This window comes from Microcaecilia unicolor, chromosome 11 (genome assembly GCF_901765095.1).
Source record: "Microcaecilia unicolor chromosome 11, aMicUni1.1, whole genome shotgun sequence".
In the NCBI taxonomy this organism is placed as follows: Eukaryota; Metazoa; Chordata; class Amphibia; order Gymnophiona; family Siphonopidae; genus Microcaecilia; species Microcaecilia unicolor.
Window position 1 is genome coordinate 192,149,671 of NC_044041.1, and position 27,009 is coordinate 192,176,679.

Consider the following 27,009-nt stretch of genomic DNA (forward strand, 5'->3'; position numbering starts at 1 on the left):
AGTAAAAAAAAGTCTGTCATGCCTGATCAAAATCAAGAAAGAACACAAAGACGTTATCAGAGATCCTTTAGAGCAAAGTCCTGAACTCTTCAAATGCTTTCAGATCAAATCCAGCGTGCAACCAAACCCCAGGCAGGTAGCAGAACTGCATCTTTAGCTTTCCACACGCTGTTCCATTGACAGTCTTGGAGCAGAGCTTCACAGCAGTCATTCAAATCTGTACGGACAGCTCCTGAGCCTGTTTAAATGCTCTGGTTAAAGCTATGGGATGATCCACCATAAACACTCTGTTGCTGCCATTGAGTAAATGCACAAGATTAGGGCTCTCAAGGGAAGGGGGGGGGGGGGGGGACTCCAAACAGTTTAAAATATATATATATAATCATCCTCCAGGAATCAGCCATATAGGCCCCTAAACAACTGAATTATCCCTGAAACCCCCCATTAATTGCAAGGCAATGTGAGAGGGGCAGATATTTAAATGAGGGCAGTGTCTGTATGGCTTTTCAGTCCTGGGGATTTTGCAAGTGTATCTTTCTGTAAATTGTGGCTTTACCAAAATGATCCATGCTGGGCTTGAGAAGGTTGATCAAGGCGGGGGGGGGGGGGGGGAGAGAAGCTGCTCTCTCAAAGAGAGAATATCTAATCAGAAATCTAAAAACAAAGAGGAAGAAGGAAGGACGGAGGGAAGCAAGAGGGAGTAAAACACTTATGAGTCTCAAAATGCATTAGTGTATTAGCAGATATTAAAAATGCCTCTGGAATCTGCTGCTTGGAGTTGGATTTCTTTTTTTTCCCATTTGTGTAGCGAGGGAATTTTTCCACACTGAACAGTGACAATGCATTGTAAAATTTAAAACCCCCCCCAAGCCAGTCCTTTTGACAAGAGTCACCACGAGTTCATCAGCTGTGCTCTTTGTCTTTCACTAGCAGGACTGTGTGCTGCCCCCCACTGGACACAGATAAAACAACACGATTCTCTAACTGCTTGCCAGACATCTCAGAGGGGCTCCAGAGATCCTCTTCCTCTCCATTTCCTAACTGATAGTTGGTGCCCATGCCCCAGGCATATGCTCGACCTGCGAGTAAAGCAGAGTACCAAAACTTCAAAGTTTAATAAAAGCTGCTGGCATTCTGGAGGCCGGGAATTAGCATAGAAGGAGTTCTACGGTTAAAGGGGGTGACTTTGCAATGCTTAGGAGTCACAGGAGAAGGGATGAGCTGGGATTAGAAGTCAGTCACACACACACACACACACACAAAATAAAGCTGTAGTAATTCACTGTTCAGATTGAAGAAGAGCAGAGAGACATAATAACAAAACACGAGTCATGCCGGGCTAGTTAAATCATTGGCCCATCAGACCCAGGAACCTGTCCGACAGTGGCCAATCCAAGTCATCTGGAAGTACAAAGCAGATCGTTCCATGTTACTCATCCCAGAAATAAGAGGTAGAAAAACCCATCTACTTGGCTAATAGTTGTTAATAGACCTGTCTTACCAGGAACTTGGCCCAGTTTTGTTTTTTTTTAACTCCGTCATATTACTGTCCTTTACCAAATCCTCCAGCATGTAAAGCAGGTAGAGAATGAAGTGTAAAGACTGTGTGGGGGGGGGACTCAGCTCTGAACTAACAGTGGGCGGTATATCAACTGAGATAAGTAAGGAAGCATTAGTTAAAAATTCCCCAAACCTGTTCCTCTGACCCCAGGGATGTACAAATACTGAAGTCCCGTGATATGCAATATTTCTCTCGCATATTCATAATGGGCATGATTGGGAAGCCCTGAATTAGGAATGGCAAGATGTTAAATCAATCAGATTGATCATCAGTAAAGAATGTGACTGCAATAAAGAATGAACCACTGCCAACTCCAGCATGAAGAACAGACTGGAACGAGTTGTGTTTTCCTATCGTCCCTCACCCCTAGGACACTGCCCAACCTTACCATCCTTGGAGACAGCATAGCTGACGGATGCTCCACAAGCAACGGATGCAATACTCGGCAGTCCTGGAATTAGCGTAGGCTTGCTCTTCTCTTCTGCTCCTTCTCCGAGACCCAGACGACCATATTCCGCTCTTCCCAAACTGTAAGCTTTCCCTGTACCAGGCATAGGATGGAATATTCTTTAAATCTGATTCTTTCACAACTTGCATTTCTCCTTTTTCTCCTACCCCTCGACACACACTGGGATCGTCGGATCAATTAAATATTCATAAAACAGGTTCTCCTACTGAGAGCGAAGTACAAGAACAGAAACATATACACCTTAAAGGCCTGATTTTACAGTGGAGAAGAAAAGAAAGGGGTTCGCACAAACCAATGTTCAATAAAAATCCAAGGAGGTAACGTTCAGCTAGCAGTACTGACTATCCAGGCAGTGGTCAGCCTGCAGGACGTTACTGGGTCACCACCGATAATTCACCCGCACCCCGATCCAGTACTAACCAGATAATGCCAGTGTGATTCCAGGGAAACCATCAAGGTTCTATCTTATGTACTGCTGAAAATCCAGGGATTACCCGGTCAGCAGGCGATAGCTGTATAGGAATCTCTCTTACCAGGTCAGCTCCCAATGAATATCAGCCTCCAAATCTACAGCAAGCTGTAGAAAGGAACTACACTCAAATATCTGACAGAAGTACATATATCCCTGTTCCCACTGAGTTTTTACCCGAGGCAACAGATGATAAAGTGACTTGTCCAGGGTCACTACCAATATCTGAGATTTAAACCCTGGCATCCCTGGTTCTTCTCTTTAACAGAGTCCCCCAAGTCCCAGAATCAAGGACTTAGCATAGGACATGCCCCTGCCCCTCACCTTCCGAGTCCAGACAGATAGTGTGGTGTTGTCCACCCGAAAATCCAATCCAGGATTTTGTGGAGTTCTTGAACGACGTCAGATTCTCCGGGGCAAAACACGAGTTGGTGCCTTTGGTACCTACAACAGAAATTTACAACTGGTGAGAACCAAGGAGAACAAGATAATTGCTTCTGCAGTCTTTCAATCAGTCCTATCCAGTTACAGGCTTCACCTTTATGGTGTTTAAAGACAAGTCAATGAACTTGAAACTCAACAGAATAATCACAAAATAAATTGCTGTGGCATACCAAACAGCAAATCGAATACACAAACAAGAAAAACAAAATCATCAACCTGAAGAGCAAAATTCAAAGAAACCTTGTCAAATACTGTGCAGTCATATTACAGTCATTTGGTGACTCCATGAACCGGAACACTCACGGTCAGAACACCTTTCCAGCATTACGTGGATAATGTATTTATTAATTACTACGTTTTCAAGATAAAAGGGTGCATTTTCTAACAACTCACCCAGCTGGTGATAATTTGAAAGGCCAAAGCCATAGACATGACCCTCTTTGGAAACAGCAAAGGTGAAGTAAGCCCCACAAAAGATATTCTGAAAAACCACCCGCTTGTTGCCTTTGCCTTTCAGGTGAACTGGCTGGGGAACCAGCAATCGCTCTGAGGGAGAGAAAATAAAGCCATAGTTGGCTCACAGCAAAGAGGAAACAACAGGGAAATTATTGATTTATTTAAAAGCATTATCAGCCCACTTCTAAGCAGATTACAAAAAAATTAAAAAAAATTCATAAAAATACAAAAATTAACCAACCCCCCCCCCCCCCAATGTTTTGTCACCTACAAGCCCTTACCAAGCCACTACTTTCCACAAAAACTCCCGCTCATCTCACTAACTAAGAAAGGCCATTAAGCTGGTCTTAAGCTATTTTCACCCTTAAGGCAACTGGAAGGCGATTCCATTCAGAAAATCCCACAACGGAGAATGCATAAGCAAGCATATTTCTCGGCAAAACAGGTCATCTTTAATCTAGGGAATGGTCAACAAATGTGTATCATTGAAGTATAAAGCCCAGGAAGGTTGATGGTTCCTAAAATATATGCACGTATTTAATGAAAGTGCTTAATTAATATTCACAACTGCAGTACAAAAGAGCATGTATCTGGCCACATACATAGTCTCCACAACTTCCTTTGTTTCAGACAGTCAAGAACTGTCAATTGCAGACACTGCTAAGAGTCCAGGTGAGAACCCCACAACAAAGACATCACTGCAGCCCCGTGTAAACGGAGGATGAACTGCTAGGCATCTGTCCGATGGTCCTAGACAGTTACTGGAAGCTAACAATCTCTGCCACGATTTGGGTTTCTTGGCCACCGTTAGGAAAACAGAATACTGGGCTAGATGGACCACTGGTCCGACCTAGTATGGCTACTCATGTTCTATTTTCTGAGCAGTTCACCCTGTAAGAGTAGGTTAAAAGAAATTGCAATCTAACCAGTTCAGACATAAACCTAGTAGATCTGAATTTTAAGGGGGAGGGGCTGCTCAGCAATTTTCTTCACTTACTGGCCAGATGGGCAAATAAGTTTGGTGAACCATGACTCCCAACTTTTCTTCTACCAAGTGTATTGCGGGACATCTTACCCAATCCTCGTCTTCCTCCTCGGTTGGTAAAACACTCAGGAACCCTTCCCAGTTGTCCCTGTTCTCCACAGCCCGAAGTATAAAGTTCGCCATCTATGGTCAGCATCACCAAATGGTCATTTCCTGATAGGACAAAGGGAAAAGGACGACACCACCCTTAACTGCAACTGGGTAATGAGAGGTTAAGCTCCCCCCCCAACCCCCTCCGGGCTGCTACTGTAGTCACGAGTCCTGACTCACCAGACGCTATCTTAACAACAGGCGCATCCAAGTGAACCTGCTCAGGGACTGTGCTCTTCCTCATGGGCTCCAGCAATCCGATCACGCCATTGTTATCCTGAGAGTGACAAGAAAGAAAAACAAGCATAGAAAGTATCGCACTGATAGCCACCACTGAGAGAGAAAATATAGAAGAACGTAAGTGTCATGCTAGGCTGGCCCAGAAGTCCATTGAGCCCTGCATCATGTCTCCGACAGTGATCGATTCAGATCTCTTGGAAGTATCCAGTAGATCCAAATGGGCACAATCCATTCTGTCACTCAGTATCACAATTAAGTAAAACTGATAGAAATATATAGCAATTGTAAGTATTAATAGACAATAACCCAGATTTCTAGCACATGGATTGCAGACACAAACCAGACAATTATCCTTAGGTACCAAGGTATAGGCATCTGTCAGCAAAAGGAATCCATGAAAGATCAATTAGCACAATAATCATGGAAAATGCAATATTAAGCTGTCAAAAGAGCAGTGATGACCAAGAGGAGGAAATGTACAACAACTCAGGAAGAAACCTTGGTTCCAATATTTATTCTATTGTCCAAGATTCATGACCTGACATGGATGTATTTCGTGGTGCTCTGCCTGCGTCAGGGGGCCACACACTGAAATGCCACATCCTATATCAAAAATCCAGTCTGAGCAGCTGCTCAACAGCACAGCTTCTGCAAAAGTTTGACCTCAAATGTCCAAGAAGGCATCAAGTACCACATTCAGCATGTTTTGAAGAGTTGTCCCATCCATAGACATCCTGCATTTCTGCTAAGCCTTCTAGCTTGCTAATTTATAGACAGAATAAGAGCCTTTGAAATCCAGAGTCTCAAATGACAAATATACCCGAAAAGATCCACAGACAAAGACTTTGCCATCCTCTGTCAACACAGCTGTGTGACTGTCACCCGCCGACACCTGCACCACCACCTCCTGAAGCTCAATTTTTCCAGGTATCATCTCCGATCCCTCTTCAGATGTGTCCCGGCCCAGGGCGCCTTCATCATTGCAGCCAAACGTATAGAGCTGAGAAGAAACAGAAAGCAGATGCTGCATAAGCTTAGGGGGGAGATATATTCTGGAGAATTCTTTTAGACCACTCCTCCCTTCACCCATTTAAAACACTATTCTCAATAAAATATTGTACTGCAGAGATGCTACACAGAAAACAAGGTGGTCGCAATGCAAACAGTAGATCAATACTGTTAATGTTTGTCTTTGTTGATTGCTATACAGGCCAGTGTGGTAGCAAAGGCATGTGACTAGCTCAATCTGTCACGGTTTACTTGTAGCTTTTTACAATTAAATCAAAATTAGCAAACCCCATGAAGATTTTAAATGCTGAGGAACCAACAATCTCTCTGAGGGAGAAAAAAATAAAGCCAAATTATGTCAGAGGAGAAACCAGGGGGACAACGGTATTCCTAAAGATATGTAACTATTTAATGGAAATGCTAAATTAAGATCCAGACTTTCATAGAATGGGGCCGATTCCACACCCAAATACGGGCACCAGGACGTTAACACCTACTGAAACACAGTATAATTCCTGGTGCTCAGTTTAGGCGCACACCTGCAGCATTCTATAAAACTGCGTGCAAATCTAAGGAACGTCCATGTCCTTCCCATGGCCACACCCCCCTTGTGGGTTACACGCTGTGTTTATGTTTATTAAAATGTGATGGACCGCCCTTTCTGAACAAACACGTCAGGGCGGTTTACAATATCAACTAAAGACTGAAAAGAAATCCATTAAAGATAGGAAAGAGTCAAACAGAAGAATAAGAACAAAAGCAAACACTGGAGACAGAAGGATCACTATTGCTGAGTTCCAAAGCTTGGGAGAAGTAAAAAGATTCGAGCAAGGATTTAAAGGTCTTGAGGGAGGGTTTGGCCCAGATGAATGGGGGGAAATCATTCCTATGGTATTTGGGCACGCAATAGCATGCAGCAAGATGCGCACTCACACCAAAATTGGTGCCAATTATCAACTGATTGTTAGCATCCAATTATTGCTGTTAATTGGCTCATTACCCAATTTAGTGGCATGCGCATCTCAGAATCGCACCCATGAACAGCTTCCCTGTACCCAGACACTGAAATATGAAGCAACGCCCCCTGCTGAGCTGAACTCACGTTTCCCGTCTTGCTCAAGCACACGGTGTGCATGCCACCTGCTTCTGCCTGCACCATCACCTCTGGAAGCGGCACGAGGGCAGGCTTTTTCCTCTCCAAGACATCCTCCCCCAGGCCAAGCTGTCCGACATCGCCCTGTCCCACTGTTAGCACCAAGCCGCTGATGGTCCTGTGTGAAGGATGCGAGACTTACAGACACCAAAGAAACAAAGAGGCTTAATTAATATTCAGAGTAGAAATCCAAACATCAGACATTTATCAAGGAATCAGAATCACACAGTGCTCCCAAACCTACCCCCATGCCAACCAAATTTTCAGGATATCTGCTAATAAACTGCATGCACATTTCTCTCATGCAAATCTATTCCATACACATTCACTGCTGATATCCTAAACCGGTCAGATTTTCAGGGTACTACAGGAGTGGATTGATATCAGACATTGAATACTTTAATACAAGTGAACACTGATGCTCCCTTGCTAACCGAGTGCCTGGAAAACATGCCATATATACATATATACAAAAACATGGACTGATGAGACAAAGTCAGCACGGATTTAGTGAAGGGAAGTCTTGCCTCACCAATCTAATGCATTTTTTTGAGGGGGTAAGCAAACATGTGGACAATGGGGAGCCGGTTGATATTGTATATCTGGATTTTCAGAAGGCGTTTGACAAAGTGCCGCACGAAAGACTCCTGAAGAAATTGCAGAGTCATGGAATCGGAGGTAGGGTATTATTATGGATTAAGAACTGGTTGAAAGATAGGAAGCAGAGAGTAGGATTGCGTGGCCAGTATTCTCAGTGGAGGAGGGTAGTTAGTGGGGTCCCGCAGGGGTCTGTGCTGGGTCCGTTGCTTTTTAATGTATTTATAAATGACCTAGAGATGGGAATAACTAGTGAGGTAATTAAATTCGCCGATGACACAAAATTATTCAGGGTCGTCAAGTCGCAGGAGGAATGTGAACGATTACAGGAGGACCTTGCGAGACTGGGAGAATGGGCGTGCAAGTGGCAGATGAAGTTCAATGTTGACAAGTGCAAAGTGATGCATGTGGGTAAGAGGAACCCGAATTATAGCTACGTCTTGCAAGGTTCCGCGTTAGGAGTTACGGATCAAGAAAGGGATCTGGGTGTCGTCGTCGATGATACGCTGAAACCTTCTGCTCAGTGTGCTGCTGCGGCTAGGAAAGCGAATAGAATGTTGGGTGTTATTAGGAAGGGTATGGAGTCCAGGTGTGCGGATGTTATAATGCCGTTGTATCGCTCCATGGTGCGACCGCACCTGGAGTATTGTGTTCAGTACTGGTCTCCGTATCTCAAAAAGATATAGTAGAATTGGAAAAGGTACAGCGAAGGGCGACGAAAATGATAGTGGGGATGGGACGACTTTCCTATGAAGAGAGGCTGAGAAGGCTAGGGCTTTTCAGCTTGGAGAAGAGACGGCTGAGGGGAGATATGATAGAAGTGTATAAAATAATGAGTGGAATGGATCGGGTGGATGTGAAGCGACTGTTCACGCTATCCAAAAATACTAGGACTAGAGGGCATGAGTTGAAGCTACAGTGTGGTAAATTTAAAACAAATCGGAGAAAATTTTTCTTCACCCAACGTGTAATTAGACTCTGGAATTCATTGCCGGAGAACGTGGTACGGGCGGTTAGCTTGACGGAGTTTAAAGAGGGGTTAGATAGATTCCTAAAGGACAAGTCCATAGACCGCTATTAAATGGACTGGAAAAATTCCTCATTTTTAGGTATAACTTGTCTGGAATGTTTTTACGTTTGGGGAGCGTGCCAGGTGCCCTTGACCTGGATTGGCCACTGTCGGTGACAGGATGCTGGGCTAGATGGACCTTTGGTCTTTCCCAGTATGGCACTACTTATGTACTTATGTACTTATGTACTTATGTACTTATCCCATGGGTCACGTTCAGGGCAGACCGATAGGACTACAAGTCCACAAGCACAGCATATGAAATTAGCGCTGGATGAACTCATCCTTTAAAAAGAATCAGCTGGAAAGCTTACCTAATAAAAAGCATATGAAACAGGCAAAAACACAGCGGGCTTTGATCCTGGTAACCTGGGTTGAATTCCCACTGCAGCTCCTTGTGACCTTGGGCAACTCACTTAACCCTCCGTTGTCCCAGGTACAAAAACTTAGATTGTGAGCCCTCTAGGGACAGAGAAAGTACCTGCATATGTGTACAGTGCTGCGTACATCTAGTAATGCTAGCTAGAGAAAACGATTAGTAGTATTGTGACCTAGTGTGTGCTCTGAAGAGAAGCCGAACTACGAGAGTTTGCTGGGAGAGCTGTGCACTGTAAACACCTCCAAAGTACGTGGTCTGCCAAAACACTAGGGCTTGGTCAATGAATATTGCAATTGTAACTAATCGAAGTATTGTACTCAACATATATACAGTGCACTCCCATTTAAGTGCACGTCGGATAAGCGCATGCTCTGTTTAGCTGCATGCCGTATTTCGGTCCCGTTTTTGGCACCATCAATTCCTATGGGGACAAACTTCGGTTTAGCGCACCACTGATAACTGCAAGATTCACTTATATGCAGGGTTCAAGACCGCTCCTGTGCAGGAAAGACTCCGCATAAACGCGCGCATGGAATATGGAAGCCGATTGGCGCGTGACAACCAAAGAGATTTCAAATTTACTGCCACAGGCAGAATAAGCAAAAGAATGTCGTTAGGACATACACCGGGGTCGTCGTCGCGGCGGAACTGTAAGACTAACACTTGCTGAATGAATAGAAGTTCTTAAAAAATTAGAAAACAAAGTCAAGCATCTGAAAAGGACAGATACAAATCAAGGTAAGGTATACACAAAAAGTAGCACATATGAGTTTATCTTGTTGGGCAGACTGGATGGACCGTGCAGGTCTTTTTCTGCCGTCATCTACTATGTTACTATGTATGTTATCGATTGCTAAAGAATATGGTGTCAATCCCAGTCAAATTTCACGTGTCTTGAAGCAGAAAGACCAGCTTATGGAAGGCTGGCAAAACAATACAAATCCACAACGGAAACGAAAACAGGCGGGAAAAGTTGATGAGGTAGAAATGATCTTCTTCGGTGGTTTTCTCAAGTCAGCAGTAGACAGTTTCCTATCAGTGGTCCACTGCTTACGGAGAAAGATAACCAGCTAGCTGAAAGTCTTGGACTAACTGAATTCAGTGACATCCAGTGGCCTCCAGATAGCCCCGCACGGTGTTGAGACTCTCCAGGTTGTTGAATTTCGTCAGCATGTGCCTCACTGCTCATTTCATCATCAGCCATTGACTGCATGTAAGCGCATATCTCGACATCAGTGCTGTCATCAGCTGGTTGTAGATCGTAATCAACAGCTACGTAGTGATAAAACTCCAGTAACACCGGCTGGGATGTCAATAACCTCTTCATTGGACGCGTTTGCAACAGCTGCATCTGTTTCATCCCTCTCCACATCCTTAACAAAGCTTGCCCGCTTGTAGCAGTTCACAATGATTGCCTGTGTAACATGATTCCAGGCTTCTTTCTGCATATGTAGGGAATCCAACAGTGATAGGTTACGAGCCAGTTCAACAGCACATTTATCCTTGCCAGTCTGGTCATCCATAACACTCATCAGACGACGTAGCACAAGAGCCCGATAATGTTGTTTGAAATTGGCTATTATGCCCTGATCCATAGGTTGGATCAGAGAGGCAGTGTTTGGTGGCAGGAATATCACCTTGACATTAGACAGCCTGACATCATCACTGTGTGCAGCACAATTATCACAAAGTAACAAAATCTGACGCTTTTGTGCCCGCATTCTAGTGTCTAACTTCTTTAGCCACTGCTTCCAAATTTCCCCAGTCATCCATGAATTTGCGTTAGCCTTGAACGACACAGGAAGTTGCTTAACATTCTTGAAGCAATGGGGCTGTTTGCTCTTTCCAATGACAAGGGGTTCCAACTTCTCACTCCCATCCATATTGCAGCAAAGGAGGATTGTCAGTCGGTCCTTCGACGTTTTACTTCCTGTAGTTTTGGCTTGCTTGAATGCAAATGTTCCATCAGGAATCACTCGCCAGTAGAGACAGTTTTCATCAGCATTGAAAATGTCACGAGGTGCAAACTCATTCAAGATGGTAGGAAGAACTGAAACAACCCAATTTTCAGCACCAAAGTCATCAGCGTCTTGTTTTTCACCATGCTGTTTCTTGAATTTTATGCTGTTCCTCTCCTTCCATCTTTCCAACCATCCAACAGTGGCTTTGAATTCAGTTAGTCCAAGACTTTCAGCTAGCTGGTTATCTTTCTCCATAAGCAGTGGACCACTGACAGGAAACTGTCTACTCCTGACTTGAGAAAACTACCGAAGAAGAGCATCTTCTACATCCTCAGCTTTTCCCTGCACGTTTACGTTTCCTGTGTGGATTTGTATTGCTTTGCCAGTCTTCCAAGAAGCTGATCTTTCTGCTTCAAGATACGTGAAATTTGATTGGGATTGACGCCATATTCTTTAGTAATAGATGCTTGACTTTGTTTGTTTTCTAATTTTTTAAGAACTTTATTCGTTCAGCCAGTGTTAAAGTCTTACAGTTGCGCGATGACGACGACCACTCCAGTGTACACTCTTAACAACTTTCTTTCGCTTATTCTGCCTGTGCCAGTTAACCAATAAAATTTCAAATTTATCACCCCTTTGTCACGTGCCAATCAGCTTCCATATTCCATGCTGCGCTTATGCGGAGTCTTTTCTGCAGAGGAGCGGTCTTAAACCATGCATATAAGCAAATCTTGCACTTATCAGTGGTGCGCTAAACCGAAGTTTGTCCCCATAGAAACTGATGTCGCCAAAAACGGGACCGAAGTATGGCATGCAGTTAAACAGAGCATGCGCTTATCCAACGTGCACTTTATTATATATATATATTGTGTTTTCACTATCCCTTAGCCCCCACAGGAAGGGAAAACACTACAGCCTCATAGGCTGTAAAAATAAGAGAGAAAACTTGGTTGGCGCAACCAGTACAACCTTTATTGGTATATCACAGAGCCAATATACAAAATAAATGTTCTCTCCCTGGAGCAGGTTGTCAGACAGCAGCGTCACACATGCAAATACTGATATATATATATATATATATATATATAAATAAATCACACAGGACTCAAAAACAAACAGTGATGCCATTCAGGGACAGAACCAAGGGATTATAACATTTCCACACAGGAAAAGTTGATTTAGTGCAACCATTTGATTGTATGTGCTGTTATATTCAATATATGTACACATATTCTTCCAACACCTCAAACACTGCCCAGGTGGAAAACCCAAGCTCAAGGCTGAGCCACTCATTAAATTTCTTGCTATGTGCTCTGATGAAAAATGGAAAACATACTGAATGTCCGAATCTTCCTTCCCTGAAGACCCCGTTGATCTCTCTCACATGACAACAATTTCCAAACCAAGACCCATTTCATTCCAATTACATATCCGTAACTCATTATTGAGCTTATGCTATATGAACAAAGGAGAAGTTTTAACTAATCTTAAACAAAAAAAAAAACACCACCTCTTTCAAAACAGCATTCTATTCTGAACATCGGATGTATTTCAGAAGAACTAAGTCATTTTAAATATATTGTTCATAACTAAGAGCATAAAGAGGTCTGCTCTAATACAGTACAGTCTCGATTATCCGACTTTCACTATTCCAAACATCCGACATATCCGACAGACCCCTCTCCCCACCATCATCATTGTGTCTTTCTGTTTCCAGGGTAGCACAGTTTCGCACCCGAGAATTTGTTTCAGACCTAGGACGCTTCATGCATTGTTTGAGGGGTTATCATTGTTTTCCCTATTATGCGACTTTTCACTTATCCAACAAACGGTCGTTCCCGTTTACACTGGAGAACTGAGACTTTACTGTACGTTTTAAAAAATAGCATTGGGAGAGGTCACGTGACGCTATGAGCGGGAGTGGGCGCTAGTTGGATCGCTCCTGCCTTCTCCTCAAACATCTAGGCAAAAATTCGCTGCAAACAAAGATTAACATCCTGCTAACTGAGAGCGAACAATAGCCGAACTCACAGTGAACGGATTGAGTGCAGAAGGTTACGGCAATGGCGACAAAAAACACAAGAAAAGAAAAAGAAAAAACTCGCCTAGTTGGAGACAAAATGGCGGCGCCGGTGAGCCCGGGAACGTCGGAGGTGGGGTCCGCCTGGGCCGCGGAAATTGTGGGAGAAGTTACACAAGCGCTAGAGGTAATATTAGATAAAAAACTGAGTTCCCTGGACAACAAGTTGGAATCCCTTAATAACAGTATAGCCCAAATACAAACGGATATGGCGCAATATCAACAGCGGGCCAGTGAAACGGAAGACCGAGTCACTGTACTAGAAGCAGAGATAAATCAACTGAAGAAAACAATTACCTCATACGACGACAAACTCGAAGACCTAGAAAATAGGTCGAGGAGGAACAACCTCCGAATTGTGGGACTAACTGAAGGGCAAGGAGATCGTGAACTCAGCAAATTTCTTGAAACGTGGTTCACAGCAGAACTGGAGTTACCTGAGATGTTGGGGCCGCTAAGAATCGAGCGTGCACATCGACTAGGGCCGAAGAACGTGGCGGAGGGAAGACCACGTGTAGTCATCTGCAAAATTCTCAATTTCAGTCACAAAAACGCCATACTGCAAGCCCTGCGCAACGGCAAAGAACTATACAGCGGGAACCGCAAAGTTCTTTGCTTTCAAGATTATTCATCGGCGGTGGCGGCGCAAAGAAAAAAGTTTTCATCGATATGCTCAGCGTTGGTGAATAAAAAGATTAAGTTTGCGCTATTATACCCTGCAAAGTTGAGAATCATTCATTCTTCGGGCACAAAATTGTTTACCACTATGGAAGAAGCAAAACTATTTGTGCAACAGATGGAAGAGAGGCCGGAAACTTGAGAGCTAAGGATTGCACTGCTGAAAAAAAGACATTTTCTAACTGACTTCGCTAAATGCTTGAGAAAAAAGTATAAAGAAGAGACCTATAATTGAAATGAGAATTATAAACAGAGGATGTTGGGGCAGATGATACATAAAAGAGACTATCAATGGACACACTGAACAGCGACACAAATTGGATTTAAGGTGGACATAATGCACACTGAAACCATTAGAGGGCCAATTGAAACACAAACAGGATAACAGGAAAGGACGATTTAAGCATGAAAAGTGGCCAAGAATCTTGGATATTAGGAAAGTATGTTATAATAGATATAGTATAAGGATATTAAGATATTACTTTTGTTGTTAGATATTTGATACTGCAGATAATGTAAGCTGCAAGGCCTGAAATCAGTTAAATTAGATTTGAAAGTATTACAATCTAGGTTTGAAAGAATCTGACAACACTAAGATCTCATAAGACTAATACTACTCTTGATTAACAATTGTAGAGACTGGCAAATTTAAAAGTCAAATGAGATGGGGGACTGAATGATAACGAGGTAATACATACTCACACAATCATAAAAATATGTTATAATAGATATAGTATAATAAGGTTAAGATACTACTGTTGTTGATAACAAGTTGACACTACAGGTCATATAAGTCGTAGAGCCTGAAATCAGTTACATTAGATTTAAAAGTATAACAAGCTTAGTTTGAAAGAATCTGATAATCATAAGATTATTTATGACTAATAATACTGCTTTTGCTTAATAATTGTAGAGAATGGCAAATCTAAATGTCAAATGTGTTGGGGGACTGAATGTTAAAGAGGTAATACTTACTCACACATACATGTATCATTAATGGAAGAACGAGCAGAAAAGGGACGGATACAAATAATGGGAGGAGGAGCGTTGAAAGTGACCTGCTTCCTACGGGAAGGAGAGGGCTAATGGGGGGGAATGGGGAGAGGGGGGAGGTTAGGGAACAGATAACTACAAGACAATGTAAGGGGGGGAAGGGGAAGAGAGTAACTCAATGTAACCTACAGACGCAAATAAATATGAAAATGAGAACATGGGGTATGAACAGGAGTGGTTGGAGGCTGGGCTGGCTACTCTTGATAGTAAAAGGTAATCAGATGATGGAAAATCGCTATATGAATGATAACTACTTAAGGTAGCATCCTGGAATGTGGGGGGAATACATTCCCCCATCAAGAGATCAAAAATACTGCGCCATCTTAAACATATAAGAGCAGATATTGCAATGCTCCAAGAAACACATTTGTCAGCAGAGGAGCATGCCAAATTAGCCAAATGGTGGGTGGCAGATTGTGTGGCAGCTGCGGCAATGGGTCGAAAAGGGGGAGTAGCCATACTTTTTCGGAAAGGGCTAGCAATCAAGATACATAAAACTATTTCAGACCCAGAGGGTAGATTTGTGCTAAGCATAGTAACCATTAATAAAAAAACTATAATTTTGGGAAATGTCTATGCTCCTAATGTGTTAGATTTAAAATTCTATAAGAAATTGCTTTCCCAAATCACTCAATTGGAAAACTTGCCCCTAGTGATGGGAGGAGATTTCAATATGACTTGGGACCCGAATATGGATAGATCGCATCCGCCTAAGGAGATAAGAAAAATAGATACTAGGGGTCTACCGGATTTATGTGAAATATTAGATTTAATAGATGTCTGGCGCACCTTGCATCCTATGGAGAAAGAATACACACACCAATCTAGAGCACATGGGTCAGCATCAAGAATTGATTACCTGCTGGTATCACGAACTATAATAACAGACATTACTGAGGTACACATAGATCCCTGTGTCATATCGGATCATTCAGTGGTCGGAATGACATGGAAGGGAGGAGAGGATGAAGACTTGCTAAAAAGCTGGACGTTTCCAACATAATTAAAGATGCAAGATTTGGGGAGCTTTTACATGCTAAATGGGCAGAATTTAAGCATTTTAATGAAGGCTCAGTGGATGAGATCAGCACTTACTGGGAAGCAGCGAAAGCGGTGTTGCGGGGGGAAATAATTAGCTATGTCACGCACTATAAACGAATGAGAGACAGAGAAATAATGAGACTAGAACAACTTTTAGGTAAATTACACCGCCAATACGGTATGAACCCTAGTAATGATATCAGACAAGAGATTCTGACCATACAAGCAACTTTAAATGCCAAACTACATGAGAGAGAAGTGAAATCTCAGGCCTACTATCGCTTTCAACTTTACAAGCACGGGAATAAAGGGGGCAAATATTTAGCTCGACTTATAGCATCTAAGGTTAATTCCCGAAATATAACAACTATTAAACAAAAAAATGGGAAACTCATACACTCTAATAAAGAAATTCGACAAGCTTTTCAAAATTTTTATCAAGAACTTTATAAGAGGGCAGATCAAGACGAGCTACAGGGGGAGTCTTACTTAGAGGGTGTTCACATTCCGAGGCTGCAAAGTAGAGACAGAAAGCGGCTAAATGCTAGGATTAGTGAAGACGAGGTAGGATGGGCAATCAAACAAAGTAAATCAGGCAAGGCATCAGGTCCAGACGGTTTTAAAGCAGAATTTTATAAGATGATGGGGGACTCGATTCTCCCTACCTTGACTGAAATGTTCAATGACTGGATAGAGAAGGGGGCCTTGTCTGATAATATGAATTTAGCTAGGATAGTAGTATTTCCTAAACCAAAACGAGATGAACAGTTGGTTACATCATATAGACCCATTTCCCTAATTAATCAAGAGGCAAAATTATTTGCAAAAATATTGGCCAAAAGATTAGGAGGGATATTGCCTCATCTAATTCATCCAGCACAGGTGGGTTTTGTCCAAGGGCGAATAAGTACAAAAAACTTGCGGAATATTTTGGCGTCATTGGAAGGACTAGGTCACTCCAAAGAACAAGCTGTGATGATCAGCTTCGACGCAGAAAAAGCATTCGACAGAGTGGAATGGCCCTTTCTATACTCGGTGCTACAGAAATATGGATTTAATGGCACCTTTGTGCAGGCAATTAGAGCACTATATCATAACCCAAGGGCACAAGTGCTGGTAAATGGAAATATATCGGGGGAAATTCAGATCACTAGGGGAACTAGACAAGGTTGTCCTTTGTCGCCTCTGTTATTTGCACTTCAATTAGACCCATTAATTAGAGACATACATGATTGTGCAGCGATAACAGGGGTACATATTAAAAATCAGGAATTTAAGATAGCTGCATTTGCGGATGACTTGTTAATGATTATTACGAAGCCAAAAGATACTCTAGAGAATCTTTTACAAATTTTCAGAGAATATGGAGATTATTCGGGTTTCAAACTGAATATAGACAAGTCAGAAGCGCTTCAAATTAATGTGGACATACACGAGTTATGGGGGGGAGATTTCCCTTTGAAGCAGGCACATAAATCTTTTGTATATTTGGGTATACAGTTGCCGGCCAGACCAAAAGAGCTATATCATTTAAATGTTGAAAAATTACTGGAACAGACAGCACAACAGTTGGCATCATGGGGCACGCTAACACTCTCGCTCATAGGGAGGATCAACCTTCTTAAAATGGTGATCTTACCGAGATGGTTATATATGTTGCAGATCTTACCAATAGCCCTGTTGCAGAAAGACATAAAGCGCTTATACCGAATGCTGCTCAGATTCTGTTGGGCTAAGAAAAAAGCTAAAATACAACAAAAATACATGTTGGGAGGATGGAGACAGGGGGGTTTGGGAATTCCCAATCTTAAATATTATAATATGGCATGTTTATTGCGACTGGTGAGAGATAGATTATTTCATGCTTCCGACTATACACCTATAGAGATGGAAGATGCATTATTTAACCCATATCACTTTACTACCCTAATGCATTTGCGGAGCGGGGAAACTCCTCCTAGAATTAGGCACAATATTTTACTTAAACCCATGAGAGAGGTATGGAAATTTATAGGCAAACTATTAGGCGGAGACTCGAGAATAACGGAGTTAATAAGTATTAGAGGGAATCCGGCCTTCCAACCAGGAATGGAGAACAAAATCTTTGATGACTGGGGAAAGATAAGTGTGGAAACCCTGGCAGACGTACTAGGAGAGAATGGGGATATTAAGCCACTGCCGCAGCTGCTTCATCAAGAGGAACCTGGATGGCAAGATACTTATGCGCACTATCAGCTTAAACATTACATACAAAATTTAAATAAAGAAGCACTTATAATTAGGTTAGGTAATAAAATTATTACCTTCTTTGAGGAAATTACAGAAAATGCCCCTTCTATATCGCAATTATATCAGAGACTATGGAGCCTAACTCCTGCGAAGGAGATGACTTTGTTGAAACAGAAATGGGAAAAAGATATGGGAAGGAACTTGCAATCCTGGGATATAATGGCACAAATCAAAAGTATTCCATGCCTGATAGGGGGAAATGATTATAGGGAATGTGCATTTAGAATGATACACAGGGCATACTTTACACAGGTTCAATTGTATAAAGCAGGGGGTATAGAAACAGCTCTTTGTGTAAAATGTCATAATGCCGAGAACTCCATTTATCATGCGATGTGGAAATGTGTATTAATACAACGATATTGGAGACAAATAACTAACTATCTTACAGGTATGTTATGTAGTAGAGTAGATATGAATCCATTACATCTCATATTGGATATGAAGGAGGTACAATCGAGTTTAAATGCAGATAAAGTATTGCTAAAGCGCAAATTATGTTTGATAGCAAGGAAATGTATTATGCAGCACTGGACTACACACAACCCGCCAAATTTCTGGCATTGGCGTAATCAGGTACATCAATTGTTGGTTTGGGAAGCAAAAGAGGCTAAAGGAAATGATAAAAGAAAAACGAGATTTCTTAAAATCTGGGGATGCTACTTGGAAAAAATGACGCAGAAAGGGCGAAGTCTGATTATTAATACCTTATGAGTGGACTTTATGCGATACTGGAAAGTATGGGGAATTTTATAGGTTACAGGGGGAACCATGAAGAATAAGAGGGCAGGGAGGGTGGGAAGGGGGAAAGGGAAATAGTAGGTATAAGGATGGAAGAATGCAACATTATACTATGGTGGGAACTAATAATGGATTTGTTGTACTAATATCGGATAATGAAGGTGGCACAATATTTGGTTATGTTAGATGTTGACAATAATGCAATGTTCTGTTGAATTCATGGATAATACAAATTAATGAAACACACAGAGAAAGAAAAAGAAACACACTATCCTTGTGTAAGATAATTATTGTTTTATTATGCTGTTACAAGATAATGGAGGAACAAAAAAATACTTGTATTAGTTCTATAATGTCTATAAGATGTGGATATGTTGATTTCTTTCATAATAAAAAACAGTTGAAACATAAAAAATAGCATTGTGTGCTTAAGCAGCACTGACAACCGACTAAATCAGGGGGCACAAATCTGTCTCTCTAAGAAAACCCCTTCCAGAGACAGTAAAATACTTACTTCACAGGTCTAACCTGTGGCATGCCAGCAAAGCCTTTCAGATTTCTTACAATAGAGCAAGCAATGGACTTTTTGCTAGGCTGTGGAAGGAATGTTTCTGAAATACTCACTTTTAACTTTCTTGCCCTCAGAGGCTTGAGCATCTTCCAGTGGCGGGGACCGCTTCAAAGGCCTCTTTCCCCTCATTTTGGTTTCTGTTCAAAGGAAACACACATATATAGCGGTCAATTTTCAAAATGATTTATACTGTTAATTTGAGTTACCACTTAAGTGCTTGGTTTTCAAAATCTGAGGCCATTCTTTGCATAACTTTTGGATGGAAATCTTGATGTTCAGCCAAAGGTTACCTGTTTGGGAGGAGAGCAGGCAGGCATTCAAGCGCCAGACAGTACAAAACCTACGCTAACTTTTCCCGTTTCATTAGGACAGCAAAACATAGCCGTCATACTCAAATTGATAACCTATATATTTACGCACTTCCAAGTCCAACTTAAACGGATAAGCCAGTTAAAGCACCTCAAAGTTAGCTGGACAAATGGTATCCTTAAATGTAAACAGATTTTGCCTGCTGAATGCTAGTCCCATAGGCCAGTGTTTCCCCACGTCCGGTCCTGGAGTACCCCTTCCCAGCCAGGTTTTCAGGATATCCACAATGAAAGATTTGCATATAATAGAGGCAGTGTAAGCAAATCAAGTTCATGCATATTCATTTTGGATATCCTGAAAACCTGACTGGCAAGGGGTACTCCGGGACTGGACTTGGGAATCACTGCCATAGACATTGTCCAGTCTTATCCACACCAACTGATCAGTTCTACAATCCCTTCCTCTCCTTCAGGGGCCAGTGAGCTGACCAATAGCACATAAAACTTCTATGTAAAATTTAGCTTACTTTACAATCAATAACAGAGTGACAGCAATTTGTAGTTCTTCCTGCTACGTGCCAGTCTGACTAGTAATTGTTGGTCACCCTTTGGACCAGTCTCTTCTTAAGAACCTTTATCCAAAAATGTTACAAAGTGTTGCCCAGCCATGATAATGATTCTTCCAATGTACAGCCTCTTCTTAACAGTCATGTGCTACAGAAGAGAAGGTGGTACTGCCAGCAAGCTTCGAGGGATGGTCTGCTAGGATTAAAAACCAGGAGAAAAGAGCTGGCTTAAAGGGCATGGATATGGACACTTATTGGTGGAACTGAAATGAGAGAAGGGTGTGTAGGAAATAAAAACTACAGAGAGAGCCCCAACTTGACATTCCACCCATTAGATTGTAAGCTCCTTTGAGCAGGGACTGTCCTTTTTTTGTTAATTTGTACAGCGCTGCGTAACCCTAGTAGCGCTCTAGAAATGTTAAGTAGTAGAACAGCAATACTCTATGGAGGGGTGAAGGGAAAACTATATGCGTTGGGGAAGAACATGCTGGAGGCAGAAAGTTTTGTTTTGTGAGTTGCTCTGAAACGTGTTTCAGCAGCCAGGTAAACAGCATCACTGGTGGCGGGAATCCCAGGCCAGTTGTCTTACTCATTGTGCCAGGTGCTGGCTGCTTTGCCCTGCCACTCTTGTTTCACACACTGAAGATATCCCCTGTTAAACCCTTTAGTGTCCAACGTTCCTATCAATCTGTTCCCATATGGCTTATTACGGAACATTGGACACTAAAGGGTTTTAAACTACATCAGCAGTTCTGTGAAATTGCAGTGACAGAGAATGACATGGGAATGGGACGAAATAATAGTAAACATTTTAAAGAATTTACCACCATAATAATAATAATAATGTATTATTATATGATCATCAGCTACCCCTTTTTAATTCCAAATGCTTTTTGATTTAGCAACTCAATACAGTTTTCAGTACTGCTGGGCAGACTTGTACGGTCTGTGCCCTGAATACGGCAGGTACAAATCAAGGTAAGGTATACACATATGAGTTTATCTTGTTGGGCAGACTGGATGGACCGTGCAGGTCTTTTTCTGCCATCATCTACTAAGTTACTATGATCTGATTTAGCAACTCAATACAGTTTTCAGAAGGGCTCACACAGAAAGCATTACTATTGGTTTAACCTGTTTCTATCACAGGATTTACCCCCCCCCCCCCCCCCCCCAAAGCAATGCAGAAATGGTTTGAGCACAGGTTAATGCACATGGAAACCATTACTACAGACCACATTAAAATGCACGTTAATATGATCATTATTTCTTAGCCATACGAAAAAAAAGTTTGACACAGGAAAACTTTTTGCCAGGTCTGGGGCATCACTGATTGAGATGAGTGGGTATCCAGTGGGCATCCCTTCTCTCAATCCAAGCCAACCACCCTGCCCCGGATGGCTTTCTGCAGTGACCCCCAATTTTAAAAAACTTCCTGGTACTACTACTACTATTACTTATCATTTCTATAGCGCTGCAAGGCAAACGCAGCACTGTACACCATACACAAAGACAGTCCCTGTTCAAAGAGCTTACAATCTAGGCTTATGGCCCCCTCCCAACCCTCTTCCCCCAATACCAGGGGGTGCACATATCACTGGTAGTCTGGTGGGATCCAAAGACACCTCCTAGGCTCCCCGTCCTCATACCTTAAAAAAGACAGGAGCAATGCCCACTCGCTCCTGCCTCCAGTACCATCACCTGCAAAATGGCAGCACCCTCATTGGGATGCACCAGGTGGGATCAAATTGCCATATAAGGGGGAGGGGGGCAATAAACCACCAGAGGTGTTAAGGCAGGAGGGATTTGGGGCTAATTTTGTGCTAGAGTGTGTGCTATGCCCATGGGCCCGTGTATGCCCCGTGAACACAGAAGTCTGAATCTTAAGTTACTGAAAAGCAGTGCATTTTTTCTAGCAAAATAGGTGCCGGTACTCAAATGCCAGGCCACCCTTCAGGGGTGGGGTGATCACTGAGGGACCCACCCCACAATAGCCAGGCCCCCTGCAACCAGTCACAGAATCTATGACAAGGTAGAATTGGTGTGTAGAGACCATAGGAGCCAACTTTTCAAAATTATTGGGGGTGCTAAGCTCAATGGAAATAACCCCTCCCTGGACACATACAAGGAATTTTCTCAATATTGGGGGTGCTCAAGCACCCACAGAGTCGGCTCCAATGGTAGAGACTGAACTCTTTCATTAAAACTTGGGGCCATGAGTCAATTTTAGCAGACAATGAAAAAAGTGCCGGTACTCCGTACCCCCAAGTACCCCCTCAAAAAAAACCCTGCTGAAAAGAAAAAACTGTCCTGCATTCCATTAGCAGGGTACAAGCCCATTTTTTTTACATCAATTTTATGTCACAGCATAAACAATTCACTGCAACCTAAACATGACTATAACATTAACATCTAAGGTTCATGAAATCCAGAGACGCAACAGAAGGAGAACCGGAACTGGTTGGTCCTGCCCTTAACAAGGAGGTGTTTTACCTTTGTCAAGGGAGGTTCCCAACAACAACCCCATTATTAGCACCGAACCTCATCCCAGGTCACCGGAACCAGCTGATCCAGTGCCAGCTTTTACCCCACAGCCGACACAAATACGACGTTCCGATCCCCGCCCCACATGGAACTACATCTCCCCGCGCGTGCAGATCCCAAGCCACACGCGTTAGGAGGTTCACACGCCGAGCAGCCTTCTTCCCTCCCCTTCGGCGACCCGCCACCTCTCCCTCATTCCGTTCCGTCAAACTCCTACCCGAGGTCGCCACGACCGAAACCACAACTTTCCTTCGCCTGTGTGTGTGTGTGCACCGTCCTTCTTCTGATACTCCCGCCTCGCCGGAAACCGGAAGTTACGTCAGAGGAGGGGCAGGACGCTAGAGATTTGAAAGAGTTGCGTCACAAGAGGAGGGCGGGAAACTTGCAGGGCTTGGCGGACTCGTGCCGTGTGTGACGTCACAAAGGCAGGTTACTTGGAAAGCAGAGGGCGAGTTGATCAACTACCTATCCAGGGTCTTTTAAGTAACGCCTCCCCCTAGCGCATCCCCGCACTTGCTTTCTGCCCAGGCTGAAGCAGCAAAGCTCACACCGACACCATGCACCACCAGCGTTGCTAGATGGCAAAAATATATATATGCTAGTAAAAATAAAAAAGGCCTGTTTCGTTATGAAATGAAACGGGCGCTAGCAAGGCAATCCCCCACCCCTTGCTGTCTCACTATGTTCCCTCCAAAGCCTCACTCCCACACAGGCCTCCCAGCCTCCTACCCACCCCCACCCATTTCAAGGCCCCCTCACGCCCCTCCCACAGAGTTCCAGACTCCCCCATCCCTTCAATTTCAACACCCCCCCCCCCCAATGGCCTTCCTACAGGGGCTGACTCCCAGGGCGTATCACAGATGCGCCCCATCGCCCGGGTGCAGCGCCCCCCCCCGGGTGAAAAACCGGGTGTACGCCACTTGGGGGGGGGGGTGTCCCGCGCCTGCCGGCTCTTCGTGTTCATGCTCCCTCTGCCCCGGAACAGGAAGTAACCTGTTCCGGGGCAAAGGGAGCATGAAAGGCACGCGGCACCCCCCCCCCCCCAGCGGCGTGCACGCGGGGCGGACCGCCCCCACCGCCGCCCGTTGGTACGCCACTGACACACCCCCTCCGCATTTTGGACCCCTCCTTCCCAAAGAAAACACTCCCCCGCCTCTGTCGCGTACCTGTGCTGACGGGGGACCCCAACCCCCAACATCCGAAGTTCTGATGTCAGACGCACGCACAGAAACTTCAACAGCTGATCATTCATGAAGCAGTGCCCCAGCGCAGCAGAGAACTTCAGCTGTCAGGGGTTGGGGTCCCCCATCAGCACAGGTACGCGATGGTAGTGGGGGAGTGCTTTCATCTCGGAAGGGGGGGGTCACAGCAGTGGGGGTCCGTAACGCAGAGGGGGGGGGTGTTGAAATCAGAGGAAGGGTAGAGTCTGGAACTCGGTGGGAGGGGTGTGAGGGGCACATGTCATGATGGTGCCTAGCAGACCACAGGAGCCACGGTCCCAGGCAGGACAGAACGTTGGAGGTGAGAATTATATATATAGATAGATAGATATCTGCAATTCTGCATTGAGGATTGGTAGGAGTTATAGAATTGGTTACACGGAGCAACAATTCACACGCATACATTTTAAATCTTTTCTAGAGACCAGTGCTTGGAATCTTTTATGGTCGACTCTGTCAGGCACTGATATAAGCACTTGGGTGGCTAAAATATAGACGCTGTTCAAAAGAGTTCAAAAATAACCCAATCTCTGTGTGTATGAGGTGGGGAATACCATCAGAGGGCACCTGATCTCTTCCTTGGACAGCATGTATATTTCAGTCACCAAAGTGGTTATATCAGCGCCTGAAAGGGCCACCGAGAGGGGAGAACGGGGGGGGGGGGGGCCCGCTCACCCTCCATCGCTCCCTGGCATTGAACTTAAGCACCTCACCTTCCAAAGCGCAGCAAACAGCAGCAGACCACTCCTACCTTCCATGTCCCGCCCTCACCTGACGTAACTTCCGCGAGGGCAATACACATTTTACAAAGCAGGTACATCTCAGTCCTTACAAAGTATTAAATAACATTTTCTACCTTTGTCGTCTGGAAATTTGGCTGGTCCCAGTCTTTTTTTTCCATATTCCATGAGTCAGCCTTACAAATTCTTTTCCAGGCTGGCCTTTCTATTTCTTCTCTCACCTCGTCTTGTTCCTTTCCTTCTCTACATCTGTTTGGCACTGATCTTGCATTTTACGACCCCACTATGAAATAGCTGTGTATAGAGCTGCCACCTGATCCAGTTCCAGGAGATTTTTCAACCAGTCCTAGTGTGAACTCACATCCCAAATTCATATGGGATTTGCAGTCCCTGATTCTACCCAAAATCTGTGCTGCAGTACATCCAAAATGACTTAAGAAAATGCACTTGGATCCCTCTACTGCTGTTTGAACAATTTATTTTCGCATTTGCTTTGGTCCCGCTGTCTCTTTCCTGTTTTTCTCTGTTTCTTCTGCTATTACAGGGTCTTTTGCCCATCTGATTTCTTCTGTCTCCAAGTGCACCAACCTTCTTTCCTCTGCACCACTATTTGTCCTGTCCAGCATCTCCCTTGTCCCTATCCTACCCTTAAGTTCAGCATCTGCCATTTCTGTGTCCCCATCTCCCCCATTTTTCAGCACAAGCCTAGTTGGTCTCCTCATATTCCCCTTTTCCAGCATCTACCATCCAGGTGTCCCCATCTCTCCCTTTTTCTAGCATTGCCGTGTGTCCCCATCTTCCCCCTTTTTCCAGCACTACCCTGTGTTCCATCTTCTCCCTTTTCCAGCATTACCTCTTTGTCCCCATCTCACCACTTTTTCACCATTATCCCCATTCCTCCTTCCAGTAGTGCCCTTATCTCCTCCTCCCCTTCTCAGTAGGGCCCGTGTCCCTATCCCCCTCCTTTTCCATACAGCCCCTATTTTCACCCCCTTTTCAGTAGTGCCCGTGTCCCCATTTCTTACATTTCCAGAACTGCCTCTTTGCATTCCAATGTCCCTCTCCTCTCCTCCCCGTCCAGTATTGACTCTGTCCTTTTCCCTCCCTGTCCAGCATTTACCCTTCTCTCTCCCCCCATGTTAGCCTTCTTCCCCATCTTTCAGTGTTCCCCATCCTCCTTGGGGCCACATATCTCCCTGGCATGCTCCCACAGTCCCTCCTCTGGCAACTCCAAGGAGGTTTAATAGACAGGAGGCCAAGTGACATCAAAATGTTGAAACCAATTAGGCCAATCTCACTTTCCCCTTCCCCACACAGCTGTCCTTGCTGTACTCTCACAACAACAAGCAAACCTGTGAGCTGCTGCATCCACGTTGTCACTTTTTATTGTTTTTTAAAAAATCCTTTATCCTCCACCTTTTAAGACACTGCCTATCCTGCTCGATAGTGATGGCACAAGGAAAGCAAGTTTGTTCCAGTGAAGACTTACTCAAGGATGCATGACTAGGGGCACAAACATACTTATTTATTCAACATCCAATTGCTCATGTAGAGCCACAAAACTTTTTAGAGCAGATAGTGTTCCTTTTATTATCAACCAGATAGAGATAAGAGTTTTCAGTTTTGGCATAAGTCATCACAAGAACAAAATATAGGAAAACCAGTGGACTGAATTAGGGGCTTATAGCCCATTTATGTCTAAACAAAAGAGATCTGCATGAAACCATATATTTATTTTGATTTATAGAACTACTTGCCCCTGAAACACGTTCAAAACAGAATAATCCCTTTATGTATCTAAAAGGTAAACGTCTACAAAACAGATGAAGATGTAATCCCATGTGCAGCAGCATGTGCAGCAGCTTCAGAGAGCATTTTCCATCTCACAGATAGGCTGCAGAGAATACCTTCTCCTGCTTTAGACTTAATCCCACCCACCCTACCCCTCTACCCACCCACCCCTAGAGTGACATGTCTTATATAACCTCCCTATCAACCCACTCATTACTTTACCTCACCCATTTCTATTCTTCTATCACCTTCTCCCACTACTCCAACCAGAGTTACACCTAATCACACTGACCACCCTTCAACATCTTCTGTCCTTCTGTGACTGTTCTCTTGTGCTTGACTGCTTAAATATTTTAAATTTAAATGCTTTACTTTTTGTCTATTAGATTGTAAGCTCTTTGAGCAGGGACTGTCTTTCTTCTGTGTTTGTACAGCGCTGCGTACAC

The 27,009-nt window shown here is 43.6% G+C and overlaps 1 protein-coding gene across 2 annotated transcripts; it reads right to left on the reverse strand.

The window, feature by feature from the left end:
* Positions 1-65: 65 nt before the first annotated feature.
* Positions 66-23,106, reverse strand: RCC1 (regulator of chromosome condensation 1). 2 transcript variants are annotated; one of them, XM_030217778.1, is made up of 10 exons: positions 23,030-23,106; positions 19,448-19,531; positions 6,885-7,072; positions 5,595-5,774; positions 4,715-4,811; positions 4,475-4,597; positions 3,337-3,489; positions 2,824-2,943; positions 1,950-2,102; positions 66-1,079 (listed from the first exon to the last, which is right to left on the reverse strand). In XM_030217778.1, exons 2-10 carry the CDS (start codon positions 19,521-19,523, stop codon positions 904-906), a joined length of 1,266 nt encoding a protein of 421 aa, XP_030073638.1. In that variant the 5' UTR covers positions 19,524-19,531; positions 23,030-23,106; the 3' UTR covers positions 66-903. The 2 variants fall into 2 exon arrangements, with proteins under 2 accessions (XP_030073638.1, XP_030073640.1); XM_030217780.1 differs by lacking the exon at positions 23,030-23,106 and adding an exon at positions 20,230-20,406.
* Positions 23,107-27,009: the final 3,903 nt, after the last annotated feature.

Coding starts and splice junctions, on each gene's coding strand:
- RCC1 (XM_030217778.1), bottom strand. CDS start 19,523: ATGAGGGGAAAGAGGCCTTTGAAGCGGTCCCCGCCACTGGAAGATGCT. Junction 5,775..6,884: donor GCTTGAGCAAGACGGGAAAC/GTGAGTTCAGCT, acceptor GTTTCTTCTCAG/CTCTATACGTTTGGCTGCAA. Junction 4,812..5,594: donor TTGTCTGTGGATCTTTTCGG/GTATATTTGTCA, acceptor TGTCACTCTCAG/GATAACAATGGCGTGATCGG.